The sequence below is a fragment of the Orcinus orca genome, chromosome 12, assembly GCF_937001465.1.
Source record: "Orcinus orca chromosome 12, mOrcOrc1.1, whole genome shotgun sequence".
Classification (NCBI taxonomy): domain Eukaryota; kingdom Metazoa; phylum Chordata; class Mammalia; order Artiodactyla; family Delphinidae; genus Orcinus; species Orcinus orca.
In genome coordinates this window covers 51,765,019-51,790,787 of record NC_064570.1, presented here as the reverse complement: position 1 = coordinate 51,790,787, position 25,769 = coordinate 51,765,019, and the positions used below count along the sequence as shown (strand labels likewise).

The following is a 25,769-nucleotide window of genomic DNA, read 5'->3' as shown; positions in this document are numbered from 1 at the left end:
GTTGCTCCGCGGCATGTGGGATCCTCCCGGACCAGGGCTCGAACCCCTGTCCCCTGCATTGGCAGGCGGATTCTCAACCACTGCCCCACCAGGAAAGTCCACAGCATTATCATCTTAAACTGAATGGATTCATTCTATTTGAATTCTTGGATAAGTAAGCTTAAGAGTAGGCAGTCTGCTTGGTAAACACCGGGGAGGAAACCCTGCTTAATGAATAACTTGAGCTACGTCACCAGCTGCCAACCTGGAGAACTTTGATAGAGTCAGCAATTTATTCTCTAACAGCAGCATCGGAGAAATAACCTGAGTGAATGATGCCCATTATTTGTAGAAGGCCAGTGTGACTGAACATTCAGACCTCCTAAGTGTGAGCCTTAGAGAAACTATGCTGTGTACCTGGTTAAGGGTGCTTCCCCGGTCTTCCAGTCAGAATACACCAGTGGAAAAACCAGAAATGTTACACCGTTAAGGGATAGGGTAAACAAACCAAGCAATCTTGCAGTGAAACTCTTCTGCATGTGCTGTTTCCTGTGACGGAACTAAACCAAATGTCTTTTTCTAAGGAGTGATTATTTCCTACCTAAAACTTTCCTTTGCCAGAGGCTCAGTTTAATTCTGTTTTGCACACGGCCTTGCACTTGGTGAATCGGCAAATTATTGGAATGGAGAATTAATAATTGTTTCTCATCCTTTGACCCATTTATGTTTGACTGATGGATTTTTTTCAGACCCTTTAGTTTTTCCTCATTGTTTTCAACTGGAGATGTTACACGGATTATTTCTAAAAACAACTTGAATCTAAAATTTTATAGTTAAAACCATTTTATATTCCCCGAAAAATAATCACTGTGAAGCAGCATGTTTCTTGATGCTGGTAGAGAAATTATGTCTTCAGTTCTACCAAGTATTGAATGTTGAGATTCTTAACATGGTATGTTTAGAATAAGGAGAATTTTCTTCTCATTATAGCCATGGCTTCTTAGACTCCAGGATATTTTCCCTTCTCACATCTTAATGAAGGCATTACAACGTGAATTATAGGAGTCTTCCTTTTAATCAGTTTGAACCAGGTTAATTGTAGTGACTCTCTGTAGCAGAAGTTAATAGTACAGAAAGTTTGGTTGTAAAATGTATTTTGATCTTGGTGTAAATCTTTAACGTGCAGATGTGTGTGTCCTGTCCTTAACGTAGCTTATTGGCTAACCTGGAGCATTTTCCATTTACATCATAAGATCTACTTTGATATTTGACTGTTCCTTGAGCTGATTAGTGAGAATTTTTTAAATGTATATTCCCTGCTATGTGAACATCCCTCATTAACTGATAGCATTTGTAAGTTCTCTTATTTCTAATCATCTCACTGGTTTTAGAATTTAATCTTTAAGGAAGTGCTTGTAAGTTAATTTTGCTTTTAAATTTCAGGTAAGGGCCCACCGTGAGGGAGCTTAGATATCTTAAGGAGCTATTGGGGAAAGCAATGCCAAGGAGAAATTCATGAGAATATATCAAATATAGTATTTAAATAAAAAATTTTAAAATGAACATCTAATTCTTAATGCTGTATTTGGGAAGGACATCTCAAGTCTTCTCAGTCTAATCCTTTTCTCCAGAAGAATAAAGTGTCTTCTTCCAAGGTCCTACTGCCTGTTCCTTCAAAAGGCTCCTCAGGCCCAGCCTTCTGGAAGGCCAGTGAGTCCATGCAGGAGACAGTGTGAGATGTTAGTGCTTCCCTACTTTGTGTTCTCGTTATCGAGGTGGCCTCTGAGGTATGATTATCTTATAGCTCTCTTGATAATTTACTGACTCCGTGGATCATAAAGCTGGACAGAACCAGAGGCGGTCATTGAGGCGAAGCTAGTCTGATCCTATCTGGGGAAGCAGAATAGTAGAGTTGTTGGGAGCATAGCATCTGAAACCAGAACACCTGGCTTCTGTCACTTACTAGCTGTGTGACTTCAGGCAAAGTACTTACCTTCTCTAGATGCCAACTTCCTCATCTTAAAAGAGAATGTGGGGCTTCCCTGGTGGCGCAGTGGTTGAGAGTCCGCCTGCTCGATGCAGGAGACATGGGTTCGTGCCCCGGTCTGGGAAGATCCCACATGCCGCGGAGCAGCTGGGCCCGTGAGCCATGGCCACTGAGCCTGCACGTCCGGAGCCTGTGCTCCGCAACGGGAGAGGCCACAACAGTGACAGGCCCGCATACCGCAAAAAAAAAAAAAAAAGAGAGAATGTGTAAAATTGTACATGAGGCAAGCCATAGAAAGTGCTTGACGATCAGTGAATGTCAGTGGGTGTTACCTCTTACATTTTATAAATCACTAGACTAATGATTTAGACATTTTTGTTTTTAGCTTTAGAGTCTGTTCTTCTTGGAAAGCTTATATAAAAGTGATATATAAAACATAAGTAGGAGTGATTCTGGTTGAAAGGAGGGTGGTTGGCCAACAGTTCCATCCCCCAGTTTCTACTGTCCCCTTTTGCAGCCCTTGAAGAGAACCACAGGATATCTTCAATGATAATATGTATGTGTGTGAACCAGTACACACACACGTTCTAAACCATCTAGTTTTTTGTTTATTTTTACAGGTAGAGTTTAGAGAGTTAAGGTGGCTTGACCAAGTTCACACAGATAATTGGTATAAGAGCCAGGACCAGAGCCAGAGGACATTTTTTTCTCAGAAAGAAAACAGTGTGTACATTCAAAGACTTAAAATTTCCATTAGGGGGCAATTACACCCAAGAAATGTGAGAAAGAAGGGAGACCCTCTTTGCCCCCAGAATGGTGGCAAAACCAACAACTGAGTAATTGATAAGTAAATTGTGGTACATCTATATGATGGATTTTTATGCAGACATTATGAAGACTTTTCATATTTTTTAGTAACTTGAAAAATGTTAAAAATGTTAAATCTCTTTTTTTTTTTTAAGGCAAGATACCAAACTCTATGAACAGACTAATCTCAATTCTATTGAAAATATTTCCCTATGCATACAAAAAAGACGGGAAGTATACTAGAATGTTGACAGGGATAGTGTTTGAGTGGTAAGATTATGAGTGGTTTTTTTGTCTTTATATTTTCTAAATGTTCTATAGTGGACACACTTGTATAGTCAGAGAAAATTTTTATGGGGGAAGGATGAAGGGAATAAACTATCCAAAGAGGTAAATAATAGATAAATATTTTTTATAATCTCACTTTTGAGATAATGTAAAAAAAAAGTTATAAAAAAATACACAGTTGATTTTTGGGGAAATCATTTACATATTTAAAGTATGGGAGTACAGGAAGTATTTACATTGGTTCTAATGTTCTTCAGTCCCAACTCTAGTGCCAAGCACTGTACTTATCTACTAGGTACATGATAAACTTATTAGAAAACTTGTTACCCTCTCACCTCTAGCCTTTCTTAGCTATATAATTTTTCATCCCTCATACGGAAGCGCAACATCCATTAAAGGTAATTGATAGTGTATTTAGAATTGTTTAAAAATTGTTTCATCAAAAATGTTACCTATCAGAAAGATACTGGCTTTTCACAGTTTTGTAATAAATCGGTATGTTCACTTTAAAACCCAGGTTAATAACTTTATCTTGTTGCTTTATTCTTGCAGCCCTGCCAAGCCCAAACATGTGGAACTAAATCTTAAAACCCCTAAGAATCTTGGCGGTTTGGGAAATGGGCATAATCCACTTAGCCAGCCAGTTCACAAAGGAAACACTGCCACCAAAATCTCCTTATTTGAAAACAAGCAGGCAAATAGCCCAAGACACACTGACCTTCGAGGTGCGAGGAACACTCCTGCCTCTAATAAAACATTTGTCGGGAGGGCACAGCTGAATTTAGCCAAAAAAGCCAAGGAAATGGAGCGGCCTGAAAAGAAGTTGCCGCCAGACAGTCACCAGAATGGTGCGCTGGGGAAGGAAGCCTCGGCAGAAGCCAGAGTTACTGTTCCTGAAGAGGAGACTCCGGGTTCTCCGCTTAACCAAGGTGATGAGGTAGATGGGCAAACAGATGCTGGCTGCCCTTCTGAACCAGTGGTTGCTGCTCTGATTCCTGTTAAGGACCACGAGCTCTTAGGAGAGGACGACTCAAAGGCTGCTGACCGCAAAAGACCTGAACGTGAAAATATGACTGATACAGCACAAGACAGCCCTGCCGTTCTTGAGGCCAAAGATTCACCTCCAACAGCCATACCGAAGCCGCAGGATGGATTTTCTGACTCCCAGCACCCAGCTGGGTCATCTAATGGGCCTTCTCTTTCACTGGCTGCCCCCATTCCTGTGGATGATCCCAAAGACACAGGTGCTCAAGCTCCTGTAAGCAGTTTGCTGTGCACTGATCTAAAAGTGTCAGAAAACCATAATGGATGTACTCTGCCTGTGTCTCATCAGGATAATGAGAAGATGTCCCCCTCCAGACTGGCAGGAGGAGGAGGGGGAGAAAGAAGCCTTCCCTTGTCCCCAGAGCACAGCCTGGCAGCTATGGGAAATGAGTGTCCATCCAAGGTCCTTGTCCAGGTCAGGTCCTTCATGCTCCCTATGGAGAACACCAAGGATGTCCACTCTGGGATCATCTCAGATAGCTCTGAAGTTAGAGAAGCACAGTTGCCAAGCTGTCACAATAATGAACTTGAAGTGGTTTCTGTTGCAAGTCGTACTCCCCAGAAAGAGGAAGTACAGGGCAATAAGAGCACATCACCCAAACACATTCATTGCACAGAGGAACATGTAGCAAAATCTGGCCCACAAGTCATGCTGCCCGAATCAGAAAAAACTCTGCCTATTCAGGGCAACGGAAAACCCCTAAAGACTGAATCCAGCACCACCAACTACCCTGGCAACAGAAATCATTTAGAAACCCCTCAAAGACCCAATCAAAATGTTGTAAATGGCCAGGACAGTCCTGCAAGCCTTTTGAACATTTCTGCTGGTAGTGATGATAGTGTATTCGATTCTTCTTCTGATATGGAAAAATTCACCGAGATTATAAAAAAGATGGACAGCGCAGTTTGTGTGCCCCAGAAGAAAAAGAAGGCCAGGATGCCAAACTCCCCTGCCCCTCACTTCGCCATGCCTCCTATTCATGAGGACAATTTAGAAAAGGTGTTTGATACCAACGTGTTTACCTTTGGTTTGGGTAAGAAAAAGGAAGGCCAGCCAGAAATGTCACTGGCTTTACATTGGATGCAGAATCTTGACACCAAATCCAAACTGAGACCCAAACGTTCATCCACTGAACAGAGTGTCCTTTTCAAGTCCTTGCAAACTCGCACTAATGGGAAAGGCGAGCCTCTGGCGGCTCCAGAAGTAAATGACAAGGAGAACAGGGATGTCACAAACGGTGGAGTCAAGAGATCGAGGCTAGAAAAAAGTGCGCTTTTCTCAAGCATCTTATCTTCTTTACCACAAGACAAAATCTTTTCTCCCTCTGTAACATCAGTCAATACCATGACCACATCTTTCGACACCGCTCACAACAGTTCTCTTTCTCGGCCTTCCGTGTTACAGCCTGTGGCTGAGGGTGCCCCACCCTGTGGTTCAGAGAAAGAACAGCCAAGTCTGCCACCCAGCAACGTAAAGGTCTTCAATTTCAACTCATCAGATACGTCTCATTCGGGATTGGAAAGTCCAAGCTCCGTGGAAAAGTACCTGCAAAAAGAGGAAACCGGAAAAGATCTGGATTCACGAAGCAACCTACCCGTGCCCAAAACTACATATTCTGAATTTTCAAAACTGCAGAACAGTGGTGATATGGAAAAGGCTAATCATATTGAAAGTGTTCTTAAATCGAACTTGCCGAGCTATGGAAGCAGTGACACAGACTTCCCCGGTCTTTTCAAATCCACCCTGTTTGACCCAAGCATTTCTTTTTCTGAAATGTCATTATCAGATACAACAGTAAGTAGCAACATAGTATTATTTATGTGGGGTAGTTTTAAGTCAGAGGAGAAGGGGACGATGAACAATTCATGTTATTTGTTTAAAAATGGTTATGCTCGTGTCTGATAGTTTTTTATTCATTCATCACATATTTGAAAACCTACTAGGTACAAGGGTTTTTAGAGTCCAAGAGAAAAGGTACTTGGATTCTGTTCTCAAGGCATTTGTAGTCCAGCAAGGAAAATAAGCTACAAATATTTTAGGGCACTTGTGAATTTATGTGTTGTATTGTGAAAGGTGTAGTTAAGGTACCTTGAGAGCTCAGAGACAGGGTGTTTTTTCTTCCCTAGTTCTGTGTAAAAATGCTCAATACTATACCTAGAATTTTGAGCATTTATGAAGCAAGCTTCCTTTATCTGGAAAAGCCTCCACCGAGGAATCTTGTTCCTAACCGTTTCTCTTGTACTTTGAGATTCACTCTTTCTTCCCCTTAGTAGCAATAAATGTTTATCCCACATGGTTGATAAAGTATTTTCTCTTTATCTGGAATTAGTTTTCATTAGGGAAATATTATTTTCCTGCAAAGCTGTTGGGGAGTAAAGAATTTGGTCTACATTAGCACTTTCCTGTAACAGAGTAGAAAGGATGGCAAAATACCATTTTGAGAAAGAGTTAAGATTTCTCCATCTTCTTTTATCTGACTGCTGGAAGTTGTTTTCTTTACTCAGTTTTTGATGTGAATTTGTGGCTTTCCGTTACCAAGCTCAAGTTGAAAGAGGGAGGCAGATAAGATTTAGAGCTCAGCTCTGCTAAGCCCAGAAACAGGAGTGGGCCTCTGTATTCCTATTGCCCACCCTGTGAACCAGGCTACCTGGCAAGTGTAGATCAACATCCAACACAGTTTATCCAGGCAGAAAATATCTTGCCCACTTCCTCATTTGTACAGGGCACTGCCCCATGTTTGAATTTGTTGTATTAGCTTTTGCTACAAGCCTATCATGGAATACAATTCTGGAAGCTCTTTCAAAACGTATAGTTGGATTTCCAGCAGAGGCTCAGATCCCTCTGCTCAAAAGTTTTCATATTTTTTACTCTTAGGATGACACACACACACACACACACACACACACACACACACACACACACACACACACACACACACACACACACACACACACACACACACACACACACACACACACACACACACACACACACACACACACACACACACATAGATGTAGATACAAAGTAAAAATTATTGAGGACCCCAAAGAGTTTTTGTTGATGTGGGTTATGCCTATTGGCATCTATTACATTAGAAATTAATACTGAGAAAAATTAGAACATACAAATGTACATTCCTGTAGCCATCAGAGCAATGATGTCATCACATGTCATGGACCCTCTGGAAAATTCCGCACTACACCTGTGAGAGAAAGAAAGTGAAAAAGAGAAATAACCTCTTCTTATTATGAAAATGGTTTTGACCTAATGGACTCCCTGCAGAATTATTGGGGACCCTCCAGGGACCCCTGGATTTCACTTTGAGAACCACTGCTATAAACAGATAGCACTTAGAATCAGCCTATAGCACTTAGAAATCCTAAGATTTTTGAGTATTTCTCTGAAGCACAAAAGTGACACTGGTCCACTTCCCGTTCATTACAGCATTATTCTGTCTTTTTAATCATTCTTAGATTACCTCTCTTTGACAACGAGTCTGACAACAGAATATACAGTTTCCCTATGGAGTCCCTTGAAAAACCCGATCAAATGGAGTAAAAAGGAGAAACAAAGTACTTTATACTTTCTCTAGGCCTTTTTATGATTAAAAAAATTTTTTTGTTTTGTTTTTTTTACACCTTGGGCTTTGTTGACTATATAACTATTCTCCCTTTAATGTCTTAACTGAATTTCATTTAAATATCAGGCTTTTTCTTTAGCTTGTCTTCTTGAAATGTGCATATATAAATAAGCATATGGCATTTTAATCTGTAATAATGCTCTACTGAGGCCCTTCCTATGGTCTTTCAGGCATATTCCACCCTGGTGTGGTGCAAGAGCGATCAGATCAAAGGCCATCCTTAGAATAGGCATCCTGTTCAGCAGTGAAAGTAGTCCATGTTTTATAATATTTTTACATGTGTAATTACTATTTTTATTATCTTAGGCATTTCTGGTTTTACTGGTCAGATGGTCTTGAAAATGATTAGTTTTGGAGCCATATAAAAATATATTTTGTTCATCAAAAACGAGGGATTAAAGTAACCATGTACAATGTACATTGTGAAATATACCATAAACACTTTATTTAGACTAGTTATGTGATGAAAAAACAGTAATTATAGATTCAGATAAGATATGTATATGAACACATAAAATGGATTCAGCTCATTCTAGATATGTGATTAATCCATTAGAATTTCTCTGTTTATTTGAAATTATACTGAGATTGTTTGACTTATAATCTCTTAGCTGAGTTCTTGTTCTGTGAACTGATGTAAAACATAGGTCTGACTCTTTCGCCCTGAACTTTCCAGATTGGTGGAAGTATCCTAGGCATTTAAATGAAAAGAAATTGAAATGGCAAATACAGTTAGAGGGGGGGAAAAGCCCTTATTTTAATAGAGTCAAAGAGAGTTTGTTTTGTTTTTTAATTTTTTATTTCTTTTTATTTTTGGCTGCCTTGGGTCTTTGTTGCTGTGCGCAGGCTATTCTTCGTTGAGGTTCCCGGGCTTCTCATTGCGGTGGCTTCTCTTGTTGCAGAGCACGGGCTCTAGGCGTGCAGGCTTCAGTAGTTGTGGCACTTGGGCTCAGTAGTTGTGGCTCGCGGGCTTAGTTGCTCTGTGGCACGTGGGCTCTTCCCGGACCAGGGCTCGAACCCATGTCCCCTGCACTGGCAGGCGGATTCTTAACCACTGTGCCACCAGCGAAGTCCCGTCAAAGAGAGTTTTAAGACAACTTTGGCATAGATCAAGGTAGACATGTTTCCAAATTGACAAATATGAGGCAAATACGATCTTAAAGGATCATGAGAGGAGAAAAGAGGACTTTACGTAAAGTTTAATTATTTGTTGTGTTTTTGTTCATCTGATTACAGACACTTAAAGGAGGTGTCCAGAATAAAATCAATCCCCGACCTGGAAAGGTAAGATTATTTTCTATTCCAAGTCTAGATTTCATTTTGATCTGTTAAAGTGCAGTAAAACGTGCTACCACTCTCACTTTCTTTAGGTGGTGATATACGGTGAACCTGACGTGTCAGAGGAGTGCATTGAAGTGTTCAGTGACATTGAGGATTGCAGCTCTTGGAGCCTCTCTCCCGTGGTACTCATAAAAGTTGTTAGAGGATGGTAAGAGTGACACTTTGTGTTTCTGACTTGGAGGGTGTGTGTTTCACATTTTTAATTACCCTTTTGGTCATTAGTACTTATTTTAAATTATGCCCTTAGCAGTGTAAAGGGCAGACAATACTAGTCATAGTGAATACTAAAAGAAATTCATGTGTAAGAAATATGGTTTATAATGTTATTTCTGATGATAGGAATGATGCATGTTGTTGTTAGAAAAATCAGAAAAGTGCAGCAGTATAAGTTTCTTTTTCCCACATAATGTTGGTTTGGACTCTGAGCACCGGAGTCCATAACATACTTTTGGTTTTTGAATTTTCAATGAGGTTGATAAGAATTGCACGACTCATGTTGATAGGTCATAGTCATGTTGATAGCATTTTTTAAATTCTATAAGAAAAAACATCTTTGCTAACATTTTTTAATGACAGTTCAGTGAAGGACTAATCTAAATTTTATTTTCTAACTTTTTGACAGCAGATAGTTTTTATTAAGTAAAGAAACCGTGAAACAATTATATTACCAGCTTAAATGCTTTGAGGAAATACGCAGGAAATTGAATAAAGAAAAGCAGTTTTAAAAAAAAAATCACTTACCCGGCATGAATACTTGTCTTTAGTGCCTGTTTATAAGCTTGTTTAAGAGAAAGAGTGTAGGGCTCTTTATGGTTTACAAAATTATTAAGCTTTTCTTTAGGTCTCCATTTGATTAAATATGCAGCATCTTTCCTCTTAGGTTTTAGATATTTTAATATATTTTTCTGTATATTCAACATATTCATTAGAAAAATACAATTAGCTTTTGTTCTTAAATTTGAAAACTGAAAGTTATAATTTTGTTTTTAATGAATAGTGATTCTTCAGCTTTTGTTGACTTCTCTTAAGACCAGCACTGTCATATATTGTCATGAGGTTTTTCTTTAGTGTTCGGATGTTGTTGGGAAGAATACTGTAAAAATGCTTTCTGGGTCACTAAAGTTAAAGTATTACATAGTATATCTGAAAGTTGCTAAGACAGTAGATCTTAAAAGTTCTCATCACTAGGAAAAAAATTGTAACTGTGAGGTGGTGGATGTTAACTAAACTTATTATGGTGATCATTTCGTAATATACACAGATATCAAATCATCATGTTGTACAACTTAAACTAATACAATGTTATATGTCAATTAGATCTCAATAAAACTGCAAAAAGTGCTTTCCATTAACATGCATGTAGTAGTCCTTTGTATCAATATATCCATTGATATGGTTCTAATATATAAGTTAAAATCCCTCAAGAGAAGTGTTTTTTGCATACATAAAAAGAAAAAAATTGCAATAAACGTCCATTTATCCGACATATTACTAAGTCTCCACCAACTGGCAATTCTATAAAACTTTAGTAGTTCTATAATGTTCATATTGATAGTCAAAAGTCCTCTAAAATCCTGATAAAATTCTTCAGTTATCAGAGCTTAATTATGCCCACTGAAGTTTTAGTTTTAGGGAGAGTTTATGCTGTTTTAATTGCTAGAGAATTGGCCACTAATATATGGTATATATATATATATATATATATATATATATATAGTGGCTATTGGCCAGAATATTTGCGTATTCAAAATCTCTCTCACCAAGACTGGCTAATAGTTTTGCTATGTTTTATTCTTAGCTGGATTTTTTATGAGAAACCAAATTTTGAAGGACACTCCATCCCCTTAGAAGAGGGAGAATTGGAACTGTCTGGTCTTTGGGATATAGAAGATATTCTGGAAAGAAACGATGACGAGGCAGAGTCGGCCAAGCCTGTGGTGATTGGTTCAATCAGACTTGTGGTCCAGGTAGGTAAAATTCGTAAGGTTTTAATAAAGGCAAACTGGATTTCATCCATTCTTTCAGCAAATATTTATTGAATGCTGGGTATAATTCTTTTGAGAGAGAGTTTCATTTTATGATAAAAGTGGGACAAATATTTGGTGTTTTATGGATGTATTTTCTGTATTTTAAACATTTGTACATGTTAAATGAATTAGAACTAAGTAACATTCTAGTTGGTTAGTCATCTTTTTCACAATAAATCCTGAAGGTAAATTTCTCATTCTGGCCCCCCATTCCCATCTGCAAATGTATTTTACTTAATAACCTAGTTTTGATGAGTTCTGTATGTACAGATTTTTGTTTTTTTAAAAATAAATTTATGTATTTATTTTTGGCTACGTTGGGTCTTCGTTGCTGCATGCAGACTTTCTCTAGTTGCAGAGAGCGGGGCCTACTCTTTGTTGCGGTGAACGGGCTTCTCATTGCGGTGGCTTCTCGTGTTGCACGTGTTGCGGAGCACGGGCTCTAGGTGCGCGGGCTTCAGTAGTTGTGGCACGTGCGTACAGTAGTTGTGGCTTGCAGGCTCTAGAGCACAGACTCAGTAGTTGTGGTGCACGGGCTTAGTTGTTCCGTGCATGTGGGATCTTCCCGGGTTCCCTGCATTGGCAGGTGGATTCTTAACCTTAACCACTGTGCCACCAGGGAAGTCCTGAACAGATTTTTCTTTCTTTTTTTTTTTTTTAAATTAATTTATTATTTATTTATTTTTGGCTGCGTTCAGTCTTCGTTGCTGTGTGCGGGCTTTCTTTTTTAGTTGAGGCGAGCGGGGGCTACTCTTCATTGTGGTACACAGGTCTCTCATTGCGGTGGCTTCTCTTGTTGCGGAGCATGGGCCAGATTTTTCTTTTACTTAGTTTTTTGGTTGCTGTGCGAGTTCTTATTACCTTGAGTGGCTTACAGGAGTTATGTTTTGGAAAAATAAATAATCCAAAGATAATTCAGTTGATCAACTCTGGCATTTCATGTGGGTTTTTAGAAAAATAGGTATTTAAGGCCACTTTATGGATTGGGTAAAAATTTCTTGGTCCCTTATTCGTTGTTGAGGAACTTGTATCAGTTCTTCACGGTTCTTGGCATTTGATGATTCTTTACCTTTAAAAATGTAAAAGGTATCTTCCAAGTGAAAAAACTCCATTTGTGTACTAGACATGGGTGTTGGGGTACAATAGGGAAAAAAGCCATGTTCCAAAATGAGAACGAGTAAGAGTGACTAACAGCTTTTGGCGGAGGAAAATGTCACCTGTTTCCTGGGTCAACATTTCTGAGTGACTTAGGTGGTAATATTGGTATTCTAAACGATTTATCTCTTACTAGTTTTAAGTACATAATGTGATGAACCTTATGTAAGATACGAGAAACACCATTTTAAAATGTCATAGTGGAATAATTTAGTGCAGTTTTTATTTATTACTCAAATAGTATTGGTAATGAAACAATATTTTAAACTATCATCCAAAATCCCATCTCTCATGAAGTGTCCTCCCTTCATTTTTCTGAATTCTCTACTTTTTCTTGGCCATATTATAATCTGCTTTTTCTATAGTTGTAATCATAATACAGGTACAGTGTTGTTTTCCTTTAAAACTGTGATTCTCAATCCTTTTTTTCTCTCTCCATACCACTTTCCTGAAGGTTACACTCCCGTTTGTAACATCTCTCAATGATTTGCAACTGGGGGAGGTATTAGGATCTGGTGGGGTGGGGATTTAGGGATCCCGGAAGGTGGGCTAAGGGAAATGAAGCACATTGGTAAAGAGGCCTCCTATTTCCCTTGATAATAGCAGACCTAAGGTGAATTAATGCTTTTCATGTTATTATATGGTTTGGGGTTTAACTGAGCATCATATTCCATTGGTATGATGCGCTATCATTTATTTTACCTTTCTTCTTACTGTGGGACTTAGGGAAAAACTTACCTTAAATAATACTGCATGAACATTTTTGTGCATTTAATAATGTATACATTTTCTGATTTATTTCCTTGGGGTAAGTTTTTCTGAATGGTGTCATGTTAAAGAGAAGGAATACTTTTATGGCTCCTAATATGTGACGAATTGTAACTTTTTACAGATTGTGTTTATGGTTTCTTGACACATAAACATAAGTCACAACGTATATTCAAGGGTGTCACCTTTTCAGTTCACTAGATTTGTTCCTTTTGTTAATGTTTGAAAGAGCTGCCCCTAAACTGACCCAAGTGTTAACCATTTTTTCTGTACCTCAGTTCACCTCGCTCTGCAACACAGAAGAGGTTCAAAAACCATTCGATCAGGGCTCAGGCACTCAGCCAAGAGAGGCCTTTTGTAGAGTGTTTGATAGACATGCAGTGCATGGAATAGTGACTAAAGTGTAGAGATTTAAATCACCATAAACGTGTGCCTTTGCCTTTTATGACTTAGACCAAGCTGACATCATACTCAAGGAGAGTTACCACAGGGGGCTTATGGGCACAAAACAGCTGAGGAAGATTCCAAGTGCAACCACTCTATAAACCAGTATCCCTGGACATGGATGGTCACAGGAGAGCAAAGGAACTAAAACTCATGTTACCAAGGAAAGCGAAGCAGTTTTGTTTTTTTGTTTGTTTGTTTGTGAGGATGAGAGAAATAACTATGTTCCAAAACTCTAAAATACATTTCTGGTGCTCTTTGCTTGAATGTAACACTGAGATATATGACTAAACCAATGTGTCTGCCCCGAAAGATCATATATTATTAGGTCATGGGTGAAAACAGGAAAGGGATAAAGTGGCAGGTGATCTGTGCAACCTATTGTATATTTAAAGCTTCTTTTAACTATTTGAAAAGAAGAATAATGAGCTTACTGTAGAGTTTAATACATGGTGTACTATTATACATGTATACGTGTATTCATTTTTCTTTTTTTTTTTTTAGGATTACAGAGTTAGTCAAATTGACTTATTTACTGAACCAGAAGGGTTAGGACTTCTAAATTCCTACTTTGATGATATTGAAGAAATGCAGGGGTTTGGTATGATGCAGAAGACTTGTTCCATTAAAGTACATTGGGGCACGTGAGTATTTTATTTCCAATACAATTCTAATGAAGCCCTTTTTTGAGTGTAAAAGGAGGACTTAAGATACTCTGTCTCTGATTTGTTGTCCTGTCAAGTAATTATTGACTACAAGGTTTTATTATTTTTTGATAAGGCACATAAAAATCTGATATTTTTGGTTACTGTGTTACCTATGTTCTTATGATTCAGCTGTCTTATAAACAATGATGATTTCTTGGAGGAAGTGCAGGGAGAAAACTGCATTTTTTAAAAAAATTTATTTATTTATTTTTGGCTGTGTTGGGTCTTCGTTGCTGCACACGGGCTTTCTCTAGCTGCCGCGAGTAGGGGCTACTCTTTGTTGTGGTGTGCAGGCTTCTCATTGTGGTGGCTTCTCTTGTTACGGAGCACGGGCTCTAGGTGCGCAGGCTTCAGTAGTTGTGGCTCATGGGCTCTAGAGCGCAGGCTCAGTAGTTGTGGCGCACGGGCTTTGTTGCTCTGCGGCATGTGGGATCTTCCTGGACCAGGGCTCGAACCCATGTCCCCTGCATTGGCAGGTGGATTCTTAACCACTGCACCACCAGGGAAGTCCAAAAACTGCATTTTTAATGTGGGAATTTCCTTTTTGCAAAGGAACCTGATTCATTCAAAGCTGAGTTGCAGATTATACCTTCAGGGTAATTCAAAGGAGGTAATTAAAACATGTGTGCCCCTGATATTTCAGGTGGGATGGAGGCCAACATGCATGCTACTTCCTTTAACATTTTCACACAATGCTTTCCAAAGCCCCTAGAATGGTGGTTTCAAAAATCACAGGAAATTGCAAGGGTATTTTGAAGGAAATGGGAATATCTCAGAGGAGAAATAAGGCTAGAAAGTTCAGGCTGCAGAACTGAAGCTTGTGGCTTCTGCAGTGGAGCGCACAGCCCAGGGCATGTGACAGACATCCACTGAGATGCAGGAAAAAACACTAAAGCTTCTTTATATATTATTTAAAATCTTCTTTTCAAATTTTGTCTTTGTGTATATTTTCTAATCAATTCATAATATATTCAGTGGTTATATATATAAGTTATATATTCAGAGACTGCTCAAGAGATTTTATTAATGGCATATGCATAAGATAATACATATGTAATGAGTCCGAAGGTAAATACTACAAGAAACATAAATTATGGAGAGGGACAGTGGAAGTTCTACTTTAGAGAGTGGTCGGGAAGGTCCCTGGTGACCTTTAAGCAGAGACCTGAGGAAGTGAGGGAGTCTGCTGAGGGACATCTGAGGGAGGCGGAGCAGGGGAGTGTCCTAGGCAGGAAGCCCAGCATTTGCAAAGCCCTCCAGGGGATGTTTGGGCAACAGGTGGGAGGTCTGGCTGCAGTAGAGTGAGCTAGGAGGACCAGTGATGGGAGAGAGGCCTCCTGTCATGTCAGACCTTGAAGGACTTGGGAGGGATTTTAGATGGCTCCAAGTGACGTGAGAACTCATTGGAGGATTTTGATCTAACTTGTGTTTTAGGAGGATCACTCTAGCTGCTGTGTAAAAGTAGATTGTAAAGAGGTAAGAATGGAAGCAAAGAAACCAGTGAGGAGGTCACTGCAGTTACATAGGCAAGAGGTTTTGGTGACTTGGCATGATAGTAGTGGTGAAAAATGGTCAGATTCTGGATACATTTTGAAGACAGAACCAACATGTGCTGACAGATTTTATGTGGGGTGTGAGGGGCTGAGAAATGTCCAGGGTTTGGGACCCCAGCATTTACCAGAATGGAGAAAACTAGGAGGGGGAATGAAATCCAGGAGTTGAGTTTGTGAGGTTAAGTTGGAGATGTCAACTGCACATTCAAGTAAGAGGTCAGGAAGGTGACTGGATGCATGACACTGGAATTCGGGATTGGGGTGAGGCTGGAGATAAAATCAGGAGTCATCAGCATGGAGAATGTATCTAAACCGGGTGCTAGATAAGATCTCATCGGGGAGTGAGTGTAAAGAGCAGAAAAGGCATCTGAGCTTCGGGCACTTTTGTGTTTAGTGATTGGTAAGAAAAGGAGGAATCTAAACAAAAAAAGTGTCTTCATCTCTTGCTGCCTTTTATTTTTTTCACATCAAAGAGATCTCTACATTTTTTTTCTCAAAGCATTTAATGTTGAGAAATATCACTTTCCTTAGAAGAATGAAATAGGCGTCTGCCATAATATTTTAATCTCCATGTCTGGAAGGTTTCATGACTCAGGCTTGGGCTATGTGGAAGCATAATGAGCTACACTTAAATAAAGTTTCTTAGCTTGACAGTAAGTTTAACCTAGTTTTATAGGTGGTAGTTACAAACCAGTAATGTTTTACAAGTTTTGATGGGCTTGCATGGCAGTAGACTTTTTTTTTTTTTTCTGGTTCTTCATTTCCATTAGGATAATAGGAAGCTGCCTTGGATGTCAGCTCAAAGTTTGGGGTCATTGAACTTGGTCATCTTGGGACCAGGTCAGTAGTACTTTTACAGATCTCCAAGGAGAATCTCAATGGGTTGGGAGAATTCAGCTGATAACAGGTGCCCGAGCTCATGTTGCTTCTGTTGGTGCAGCAGTCCCCTGAACTGGTGTAAGAGAAGATTTTGCTGGGGGTGGTGTAGGAGGCATGGTACTTGTTTAGATTCCATTAGGAGGTTTATTTCAGGGCCTATTCATTCTGGATTAGGTTTTGCTACACATACACAAATTAAGAGTATTACTTGTCGGTTTCTTATTTGGGAAAGTGAGACATTTCTAACTCACATTTCCTTTCAGATTCTGTTGCCTGTGATTTGTTTTTAAACCTTTGTTTAAAGCAGCTGGCTAATCCTGGTACCCATCCTTGTAGAGGTGAGGGCACATCTTGTTTTGAGTATATTTCTAATAAACAAAGCTAAAGGATTTTAGAACTTCAAAGGGAGCATTATGAGCATCTGTTCCAACACCATCATTTAACCAAGGAAGACAGGTTTTGGTCACTTTCTCAAGTTGGATTAGTTGTTAGGATTAGTCATCAGCAGAACAGGTACTGTAATGCAGGTGTTCTGAAGTCAAGGGACATTTTTTAATAGCCACATATTCTTTTGATCAGTGCTGTTATGAAATATTTGATATATAAGAATATGTGTATATGTGAATTACGAAGTCTAGTAGTCAAGCCCCCACGTGCCCATCTGAGAACCGACTGAGAACCTCACCGTTACCAATGCTGCCGCAGGACCTGGCATAGCCCGCCTGCTCCCATCCCCCTGACTCCTCTACGTGTGTGACCCCTCTCTGAAACTTTGTGGTTTTCTCATTCCCTTATTTTATAGTTTCATCCTATGGTATCTGTCCCTGCACTGTTTTCGTTGTGCTTGCTTTTGAACTTCATAAAAATGTTATCAAACGTCCGTGTGGCTTGTTCCTTTTTCTTTACGTTGTTTCTAAGATTACCCATATTGATGAGTATATCTGTACTTACTCTTTTTGTTTGTTTTAAATTTATTTTTTGGCTACATTGGGTCTTTTTTTTTTTTTAAGTAGGACTCTATTCACAGGAGTCTTAGCCTCTAGAAATGTTTTGCATTGAAAGAAAGCTATAAAGAATTGATCTTTTCTTTAGATCAATTCTTTAGAATTGTTTAAAAGTTTTATGTTATATAACCACATGTAAAAATTATGACTAATGAATTCAATCAAACTCCAAATACTAATCCTCTGAAAGTAGCTTTTAGGTTAAGATATTAAGTGTGGCTCAATGTTGTACCTTCAGTTGACTTGTCATCTATTGAAAGAAGGCCCACTTGGATGGGAGCCCCATCTTCCTCTCTGCCTTGACTCAGGTGGGCCTGTGCTCATACATATCCCTACTTGTAGGCATGACCTGTTCTTAGATTTCAACTCTCTGATGGGTTCAAGAAATTCTGTAATCTTCTACTTTATCCAGCTTTTTCTTCTTGTTAGGATAACACTCTTCACAGCTTTCTCCATCTTAAGTGGAAACTAGCAGTCCCATTGTGATGATTTTTTTTAATTAATTATTTTATACAGCAGGTTCTTCTTAGTCATCCATTCTACACATATCAGTGTATATATGTCCATCCCAATCTCCCAATTCATCCCACCACCATCCCCCGCCACTTCCCCCTCTTGGTGTCCATACGTTTGTTCTCTACATCTGTGTCTCTATTTCTGCCCTGCAAACCAGTTCATCTGTACCATTTTTCTAGGTTCCACGTATATGTGTTAATATATGATACTTGTTTTTCTCTTTCTGCCTTACTTCACTCTGTATGACAGTCTCATCCATCCACATATCCACAAATGACCCAATTTTGTTCCTTTTTATGGCTGAGTAATACTCCATTGTATATATGTACCACATCTTTATCCATTCATCTGTTGATGAGCATTTAGGTTGCTTCCATGTCCTGGCTATTGTAAATAGTGCTGCAGTGAACATTGGGGTGCATGTGTCTTTTTGAATTATGGTTTTCTCTGGGTATATGCCCAGTAGTGGGATTGCTGGGTCATATGGTAATTCTATTTTTAGTTTTTCAAGGAACCTCCATACTCTTCTCCACAGTGGCTGTATCAATTTACATTCCCACCAACAGTGCAAGAGGGTTCCCTTTCCTCCACACCCTCTCAAGCATTTGTTGTTTGTAGATTTTCTGATGATGCCCATTCTAACTGGTGTGAAGTGATACTTCATTGTAGTTTTGATTTGCATTTCTCTAATGATTAGTGACGTTGAACAGCTTTTCATGTGCTTCTTGGCCATCTATATGTCTTCTTTGGAGAAATGTCTATTTAGTCTTCTGCCCATTTTTGGATTGGGTTGTTTGTTTTTTTTAATATTGAGCTGCATGAGCTGTTTATATATTTTGGACATTAGTCCTTTGTCCATTGATTCGTTTGCAAATATTTTCTCCCATTCTGAGGGTTGTCTTTTCGTCTTGTTTATGGTTTCCTTTGCTGTGCAAAAGGTTTTAGGTCTCATTAGGTCTCATTTGTTTATTTTTGTTTTTATTTCCATTACTCTAGGAGGTGGATCAAAAAAAGATCTTGCTGTGATTTATGTCAAAGAGTGTTCTTCCTATGTTTTCCTCTAAGAGTTTTATAGTGTCCAGTCTTACATTTAGGTCTCTACTCCATTTTGAATTTATTTTTGTGTATGGTGTTAGGGAGTGTTCTAACTTTACTCTTTTACATGTAGCTGTCCAGTTTTCCCAGCACCACTTATTGAAGAGACTGTCCTTTCTCCATTGTATATCCTTGCCTCCTTTGTCATAGATTAGTTGACCATACCTGCGTGGGTTTATCTCAGGGCTTCCTATCTTGTTCCATTGATCTATATTTCTGTTTCTGTGCCAGTACTATATTGTCTTGATTACTGTAGCTTTGTAGTATAGTCTGATTCTTCCAGCTCCATTTTTTTCCCTAAAGACTGCTTTGGCTATTCGGGGTCTTTGGTGTCGCCATACAAATTTTACGATGTTTTGTTCTTGTTCTGTAAAAAATGCCATTGGTAATGGCATCGAATCTGTAGATTGCTTTGGGTAGTATAGTCATTTTCACAGTATTGATTCTTTCAATCCAAGAACATGGTATATCTCTCCATCTGTTGGTATCATCTTTAATTCCTTTCATCAGTGTCTTATAGTTTTCTGCATACAGGTCTTTTGTCTCCCTAGGTAGGTTTATTCCTAGGTATTTTATTCTTTTTGTTGCAATGGTAAATGGGAGTGTTTCCTTCAGATTTTCCATTATTACTGTATAGGAATGCAAGAGGTTTCTGTGCATTAATTTTGTATCCTGCAACTTTACCAAATTCATTGATTAGCTCTAGTAGTTTTCTGGTGGCATCTTTAGGATTCTCTATGTATAGTATCATGTCATCTGCAAACAGTGACAGTTTTACTACTTCTATTCCAATTTGTATTCCTTTTATTTCTTTTTCTTCTCTGATTGCCGTGGCTAGGACTTCCAAAACTATGTTGAATAATAGTGGTGAGAGTGGACATCCTTGTCTTGTTCCTGATCTTAGAGGAAATGCTTTCAGTTTTTCACCATTGATAATGATGTTTGCTGTGGGTTTGTCGTATATGGCCTTTATTTTGTTGAGGTAGGTTCCCTCTCTGACCACTTTCTGAAGAGTTTTTATCATAAATTGGTGTTGAATTTTGTCAGAAGCTTCTGCATCTATTGAGATGATCATATGGTTTTTATTCTTCAATTTGTTAATATGGTGTATCACATTGATTGATTTGCGCATATTGAAGGATCCTTGCATACCTGGGATACTTCCCACTTGATCATGGTGTATGATCCTTTTAATGTGTTGTTGGATTCTGTTTGCTAGTATTTTGTTGAGGATTTTTGCATCTATATTCTTCAGTGATATTGGTCTGTAATTTCCTTTTTTTGTAGTATCTTTGTCTGATTTTGGTATCAGGGTGATGGTGGCCTCATAGAATGAGTTTGGGAGTGTTCCTTCCCCTGCAATTTTTGGAAGAGTTTGAAAAGGATGGGTGTTAACTCTTCTCTAAATGTTTGATAGAATTCACCTGTGAAGCCATCTGGTCCTGCACTTTTGTTTGTTGGAAGATTTTTAATCACTGTTTCAATTTCATTACTTGTGATTCGTCTGTTCATATTTTCTGTTTCTTCCTGGTTCATTCTTGGAAGGTTATGCCTCTCTAAGAATTTGTCCATTTCTTTCAGGTTGTCCATTTTATTGGCATAGAGTTGCTTGTAGTAGTCTCTTTTGATGCTTTGTATTTCTGCGGTGTCTGTTATAACTTCTCCTTTTTCATTTCTAATTTTATTGATTTGAGTCCTCTCCCTCTTTTTGTTGATGAGTCTTGCTAATGGTTTATCAATTTTGTTTATCTTCTCAAAGAACCAGCTTTTAGTCTTATTGATCTTTGCTATTGTTTTCTTTGTTTCTATTTCATTTATTTCTGCTCTGATCTTTATGATTTCTTTCCTTCTGCTAACTTTGGGTTTTGTTTGTTCTTCTTTCTGTAGTTCCTTTAGGTGTAAGGTTAGGTTGTTTATTTGAGATTTTTCTTGTTTCTTGAGGTAGGCTTGTATAGCTATAAACTTCCCTCTTAGAACTGCTTTTGCTGCATCCCATAGGTTTTGGATTGTCGTGTTTTCATTGTCATTTGTCTCTAGGTATTTTTTATTTCCTCTTTAATTTCTTCAGTGATCTCTTGGTTATTTAGTAACATATTGTTTATCCTCCATGTGTTTGTGTTTTTTACATTTTTTTTTCCTTGTAATTGATTTCTAATCTCATAGCATTGTGGTCAGAAAAGATGCTTGATATGATTTCAATTTTCTTAAATTTACTGAGGCTTGATTTATGACCCAGGATGTGATCTATCCTGGAGAATGTTCCGTGTGCACTTGAGAAGAAAGTGTAATCTGCCGTTTTTGGATGGAATGTCGTATAAATATCAATTAAATATATCTGGTTTATTGTGTCTTTTAAAGCTTCTGTTTCCTTATTTATTTTCATTTTGGATGATCTGTCCATTGGTGTAAGTGAGGCGTTAAAGTCTCCCACTATTATTGGGTTACTGTCGATTTTCTCTTTTACAGCTGTTAGCAGTTGCCTTATGTGTTGAGGTGCTTCTATGTTGGGTGCATATATATTTATAATTGTTATATCTTCTTCTTGGATTGATCCCTTGATCATTATGTAGTGTCCTTCCTTGTCTCTTGTAACATTCTTTATTTTAAAGTCTATTTTATCTGATATGAGTATTGCTACTCCAGCTTTCTTTTGATATCCATTTGCATGGAATATCTTTTTCTCTCCCCTCACTTTCAGTCTGTATGTGTCCCTAGGTCTGAAGTGGGTCTCTTGTAGACAGCATATGTATGGGTCTTGTTTTAGTATCCATTCAGCAAGCCTGTGTCTTTTGATTGGAGCATTTAATCCATTGACGTTTAAGGTAATTATTGATATGTATGTTCCTGTGACCATTTTCTGAGTTGTTTTGGGTTTGTTTTTGTAGGTCCTTTTCTTCTCTTGTGTTTCCCACTTAGAGAAGTTCCTTTAGCATATTTTGTAGAGCTGGTTTGGTGGTGCTGAATTCTCTTAGCTTTTGCTTGTCTGTAAAGCTTTTGATTTCTCCATTGAATCTGAATGAGATCCTTGCCAGGTAGAGTAATCTTGGTTATAGGTTCTTCCCTTTCATCACTTTAAGTATATAATGCCACTCCCTTCTGGCTTGTAGAGTTTCTGCTGAGAAATCAGCTGTTAACCTTATGGGAGTTCCCTTGTATGTTATTTGTCATTTTTCCCTTGCTGCTTTCAATAATTTTTCTTTGTCTTTAATTTTTGCCAATTTGATGACTGTGTTTCTCCTTGGGTTTATCCTGTATGGGACTCGCTGCGCTTCCTGGACCTGGGTGGCTATTTCCTTTCCCATGTTAGGTAAGTTTTTGACTATAATCTCTGCAAATATTTTCTCTGGTCTTTCCTCTCTCTCTTCTTCTGGGACCACTGTAATGCGAATGTTGTTGCGTGTAATGTTGTCCCAGAGGTCTCTTAGGTTGTCTTCATTTCTTTTCATTCTTTTTTCTTTATTCTGTTCCGCAACAGAATTCCACCATTCTGTCTTCCAGGTCAGTTATCTGTTCTTCTGCCTCAGTTATTCTGCTATTGACTCCTTGTAGTGTATTTTTCATTTCAGTTATTGTATTATTCATCTCTGTTTGTTCATTCTTCTAGATCTTTGTTAAACATTTCTTGCATCTTCTGGATCTTTGCCTCCCTTCTTTTTCTGAGGTCCTGGATCATCTTCACTATCATTATTCTGAATTCTTTTTCTGGAAGGTTGCATATCTCCACTTCATTTAGATGTTTTTCTGGGGTTTTATCTTGTTCCTTCATCTGGTACATAGCCCTCTGCCTTTTCATCTTGTCTGTCTTTCTGTGAATGTGGTTTTTGTTCCACAGGCTGCAGGATTGTAGTTCTTCTTGCTTCTGCTGTCTGCCCTCTGGTGGCTGAGGCTATCTAAGAGGCTTGTGCAAGTTTCCTGGTGGGAGGGACCAGTGGTGGGTAGAGCTGGCTGTTGCTCTGGTGGGCAGAGCTCAGTAAAACTTTAATCCACTTATTTGCTGATAGGTGGGGTGTGGTTCCCTCCCTGTTGGTTGTTTGCCCTGAGGTGACCCAACACTGGAGCCTACCCAGCCAGGCTCTTTGGTGGGGCTAATGGTGGACTCTGGGAGGGCTCACGCCAAGGGGTACTTCCCAGAACTGCTGCTGCTGGTGTCCTTGTCCCTTGGTGAGCCACAGCTGCCCCCTGCCTCTGCAGGAGACCCTCCAACACTACCAGGTAGGTCTGGTTTAGTCTCCTATGGGGTCACTGCTCCTTCTTCTGGGTCCCGATGTGAACACTACTTTGTGTGTGCCCTCCAAGAGTGGAGTCTCTGTTTCCCCCAGTCCTGCCAAAGTCCTGCAATCAAATCCTGCTAGCCTCCAAAGTCTGATTTTCTAGGAATTCCTCCTCCCTTTTCCAGACCCCCTGGTTTGGAAGCCTGACGTGGGGCTCAGAACCATCACTCCAGTGGGTGGACTTCTGTGGTATAAGTGTTCTCCAGCCAGTTTGTGAGTCACCCACCCAGCAGTTATGGGATTTGATTTTATTGTGATTGCGCCCCTCCTACCGTCTCATTGTGGCTTCTCCTTTGTCTTTGGATGTGGAGTATCTTTTTTGGTGAGTTCCGGTGTCTTCCTGTCGATGATTGTTCAGCAGTTAGTTGTGATTCTGGTGTTTTTGCAAGAGGGAGTGCAAGCACGTCCTTCTACTTCACCATCTTGAACCAATCTCCTGCGTTGGGTCGAACCAATCTCCTGCGTTGGGTCTTTGTTGCTGCGTGCAGGCTGTCTCTGGTTGCGGTGAGTGGGGGCTACTCTTCCTTGCGGTGTGCGGGCTTCTCATTGCGATGGTTTGTCTTGTTGCGGAGCATGGGCTCTAGGTGCACAGGCTTCAGTAGTTGCAGCACATGGGCTCAGTAGTTGTGGTGTGTGGGCTTCGGTAATTGTGGCTCATGGGCTCAGTAGTTGTGGCTCGCGGGCTCTAGAGCGCAGGCTCAGTAGTTGTGGTGCACGGGCCTAGCTGGTCCGCCGCATGTGGGATCTTCCCGGACCAGGGATCAAACCTGTGTCCCCTGAATTGGCAGGAGGATTCTTAACCACTGAGCCACCAGGGAAGTCCCAGCCACTGACTTTTTGAAGAATTTAGATTAGCTGCTTAGAGAATGTGCTACATTCTGGATTTTCTGAGTGTTTCCTCATGATATCATTTAACTCGTTCTTCTGTCACCTGAATTTTCTGTATAGAGGTGGTTGAGTCTGCAGGTATGATCAGATGCAGATTGAAGAGTTTTGACAAGGTTGCTACTTCCTGTAGATAGTGGTGTATATTCATGCTGTATCACAACTTGTGGTACATGCCAGCCTGCTTCTCATTAATGATCCCAAGTTTGATTGCTTGGTTAAATTGGTGCTTCCCACATCTCCCCATTGTAAAGGCACATTTCCCCGCTTGAGATTCAGAGCTCACCCTCCTCTGAATAACCTCAAAGTTGGTACGTTCATACTTAATCTTTTGAGTACCCCGCTGGTTTCTGTACGTAGCCAACATTCATGTGCAGCCATGTCTGGAGAATAAGACTGAGGATCCAGCCGGAAATACTGTTTCTTTGTTTGTTTAAGAACAGTGTTTGTTTAAGATAAGACCAGTTTTTCTTGTCTGACTCAAAGGGTATTTCTGAAAGAGTAATTATGCAAATGTTTTTAATGAATGGATGGCCATTGTTATTAGTTCAACAATGTTCATTTGTATGTATACTTCTGTTATTTTTTTAAAAGTTCTTTATAGTCATACTGTTTATTCATAATGTAAGCAAAAGCTCATTATCTGAGTACATGGGAAAATAAAAGAATACCTTTAGAAAATGAAATAACACTGCCTGAAGGTAGTTTCCTCCTCTCTTGAGCGCCTCGTGAATAATGTATCTTGTTGGAATAGAATTTAGGGGAAAAGGATCACACTCTGTATATGAGTTTTCAAATTCCAGAGTCCACTGAACATTCATAAATGTCTGTTTGAGTTACCCAGGAGGCCCTTAGCACTCACTCACTGAGGAGGGACCCTCAGAACAGCAGTCTTTTCAAATGTGGCAGTTTATATGTTCAGTTTTTTGAGAAATTACCCTTTACCCCAAATTACCTTCCTTCTATGAATGTTATTGTGACTAAACCATGTGCTTCAAGGAAAGTGAGATATTTAGTATCAGATGAATACATACCTTCGGACCTCAAACTATAGAAGGAAAGACTGAATGAAAGGGTACTTCAGTAAGCATCATGTCGGAATCTCAGGATCACTGGTTTATGAGCTGTCCATTGTGTTTATGAAAAATTCACCCTGTTTACTTGGGAAGAGTCAGACTTCAAGGCCCGTGGCTAGTTAGCCAGATACCACAGTGTATGACAAGTTGCCATTATATAGCTAGGGCATCAGTGTGCGGTGCGTGTGAGAGCTTTGAGCTCCAAAAAAGACATAATGCATCCTTAACTGTCGTGCTTTAAACAAAAGGAGGTTTAGAGGGCCCCACTCTTAGCCTCTGCTTTCTTGTGGTTTAGGGAT

The 25,769-nt window shown here is 39.4% G+C and overlaps 1 protein-coding gene across 3 annotated transcripts in view; it reads left to right on the top strand.

The window, feature by feature from the left end:
* CRYBG1 (crystallin beta-gamma domain containing 1) overlaps positions 1–25,769 on the top strand; it is a 206,463-nt gene that overhangs the window by 149,138 nt on the left and 31,556 nt on the right. For all 3 annotated transcript variants that reach the window (XM_049695279.1, XM_049695280.1, XM_049695281.1), the window contains 5 exons: positions 3,614–5,900; positions 8,986–9,033; positions 9,120–9,238; positions 10,889–11,057; positions 13,989–14,128. In XM_049695279.1, coding sequence (XP_049551236.1) covers positions 3,614–5,900; positions 8,986–9,033; positions 9,120–9,238; positions 10,889–11,057; positions 13,989–14,128 — 2,763 coding nt within the window. The remainder of the gene's footprint in view (positions 1–3,613; positions 5,901–8,985; positions 9,034–9,119; positions 9,239–10,888; positions 11,058–13,988; positions 14,129–25,769) is intronic.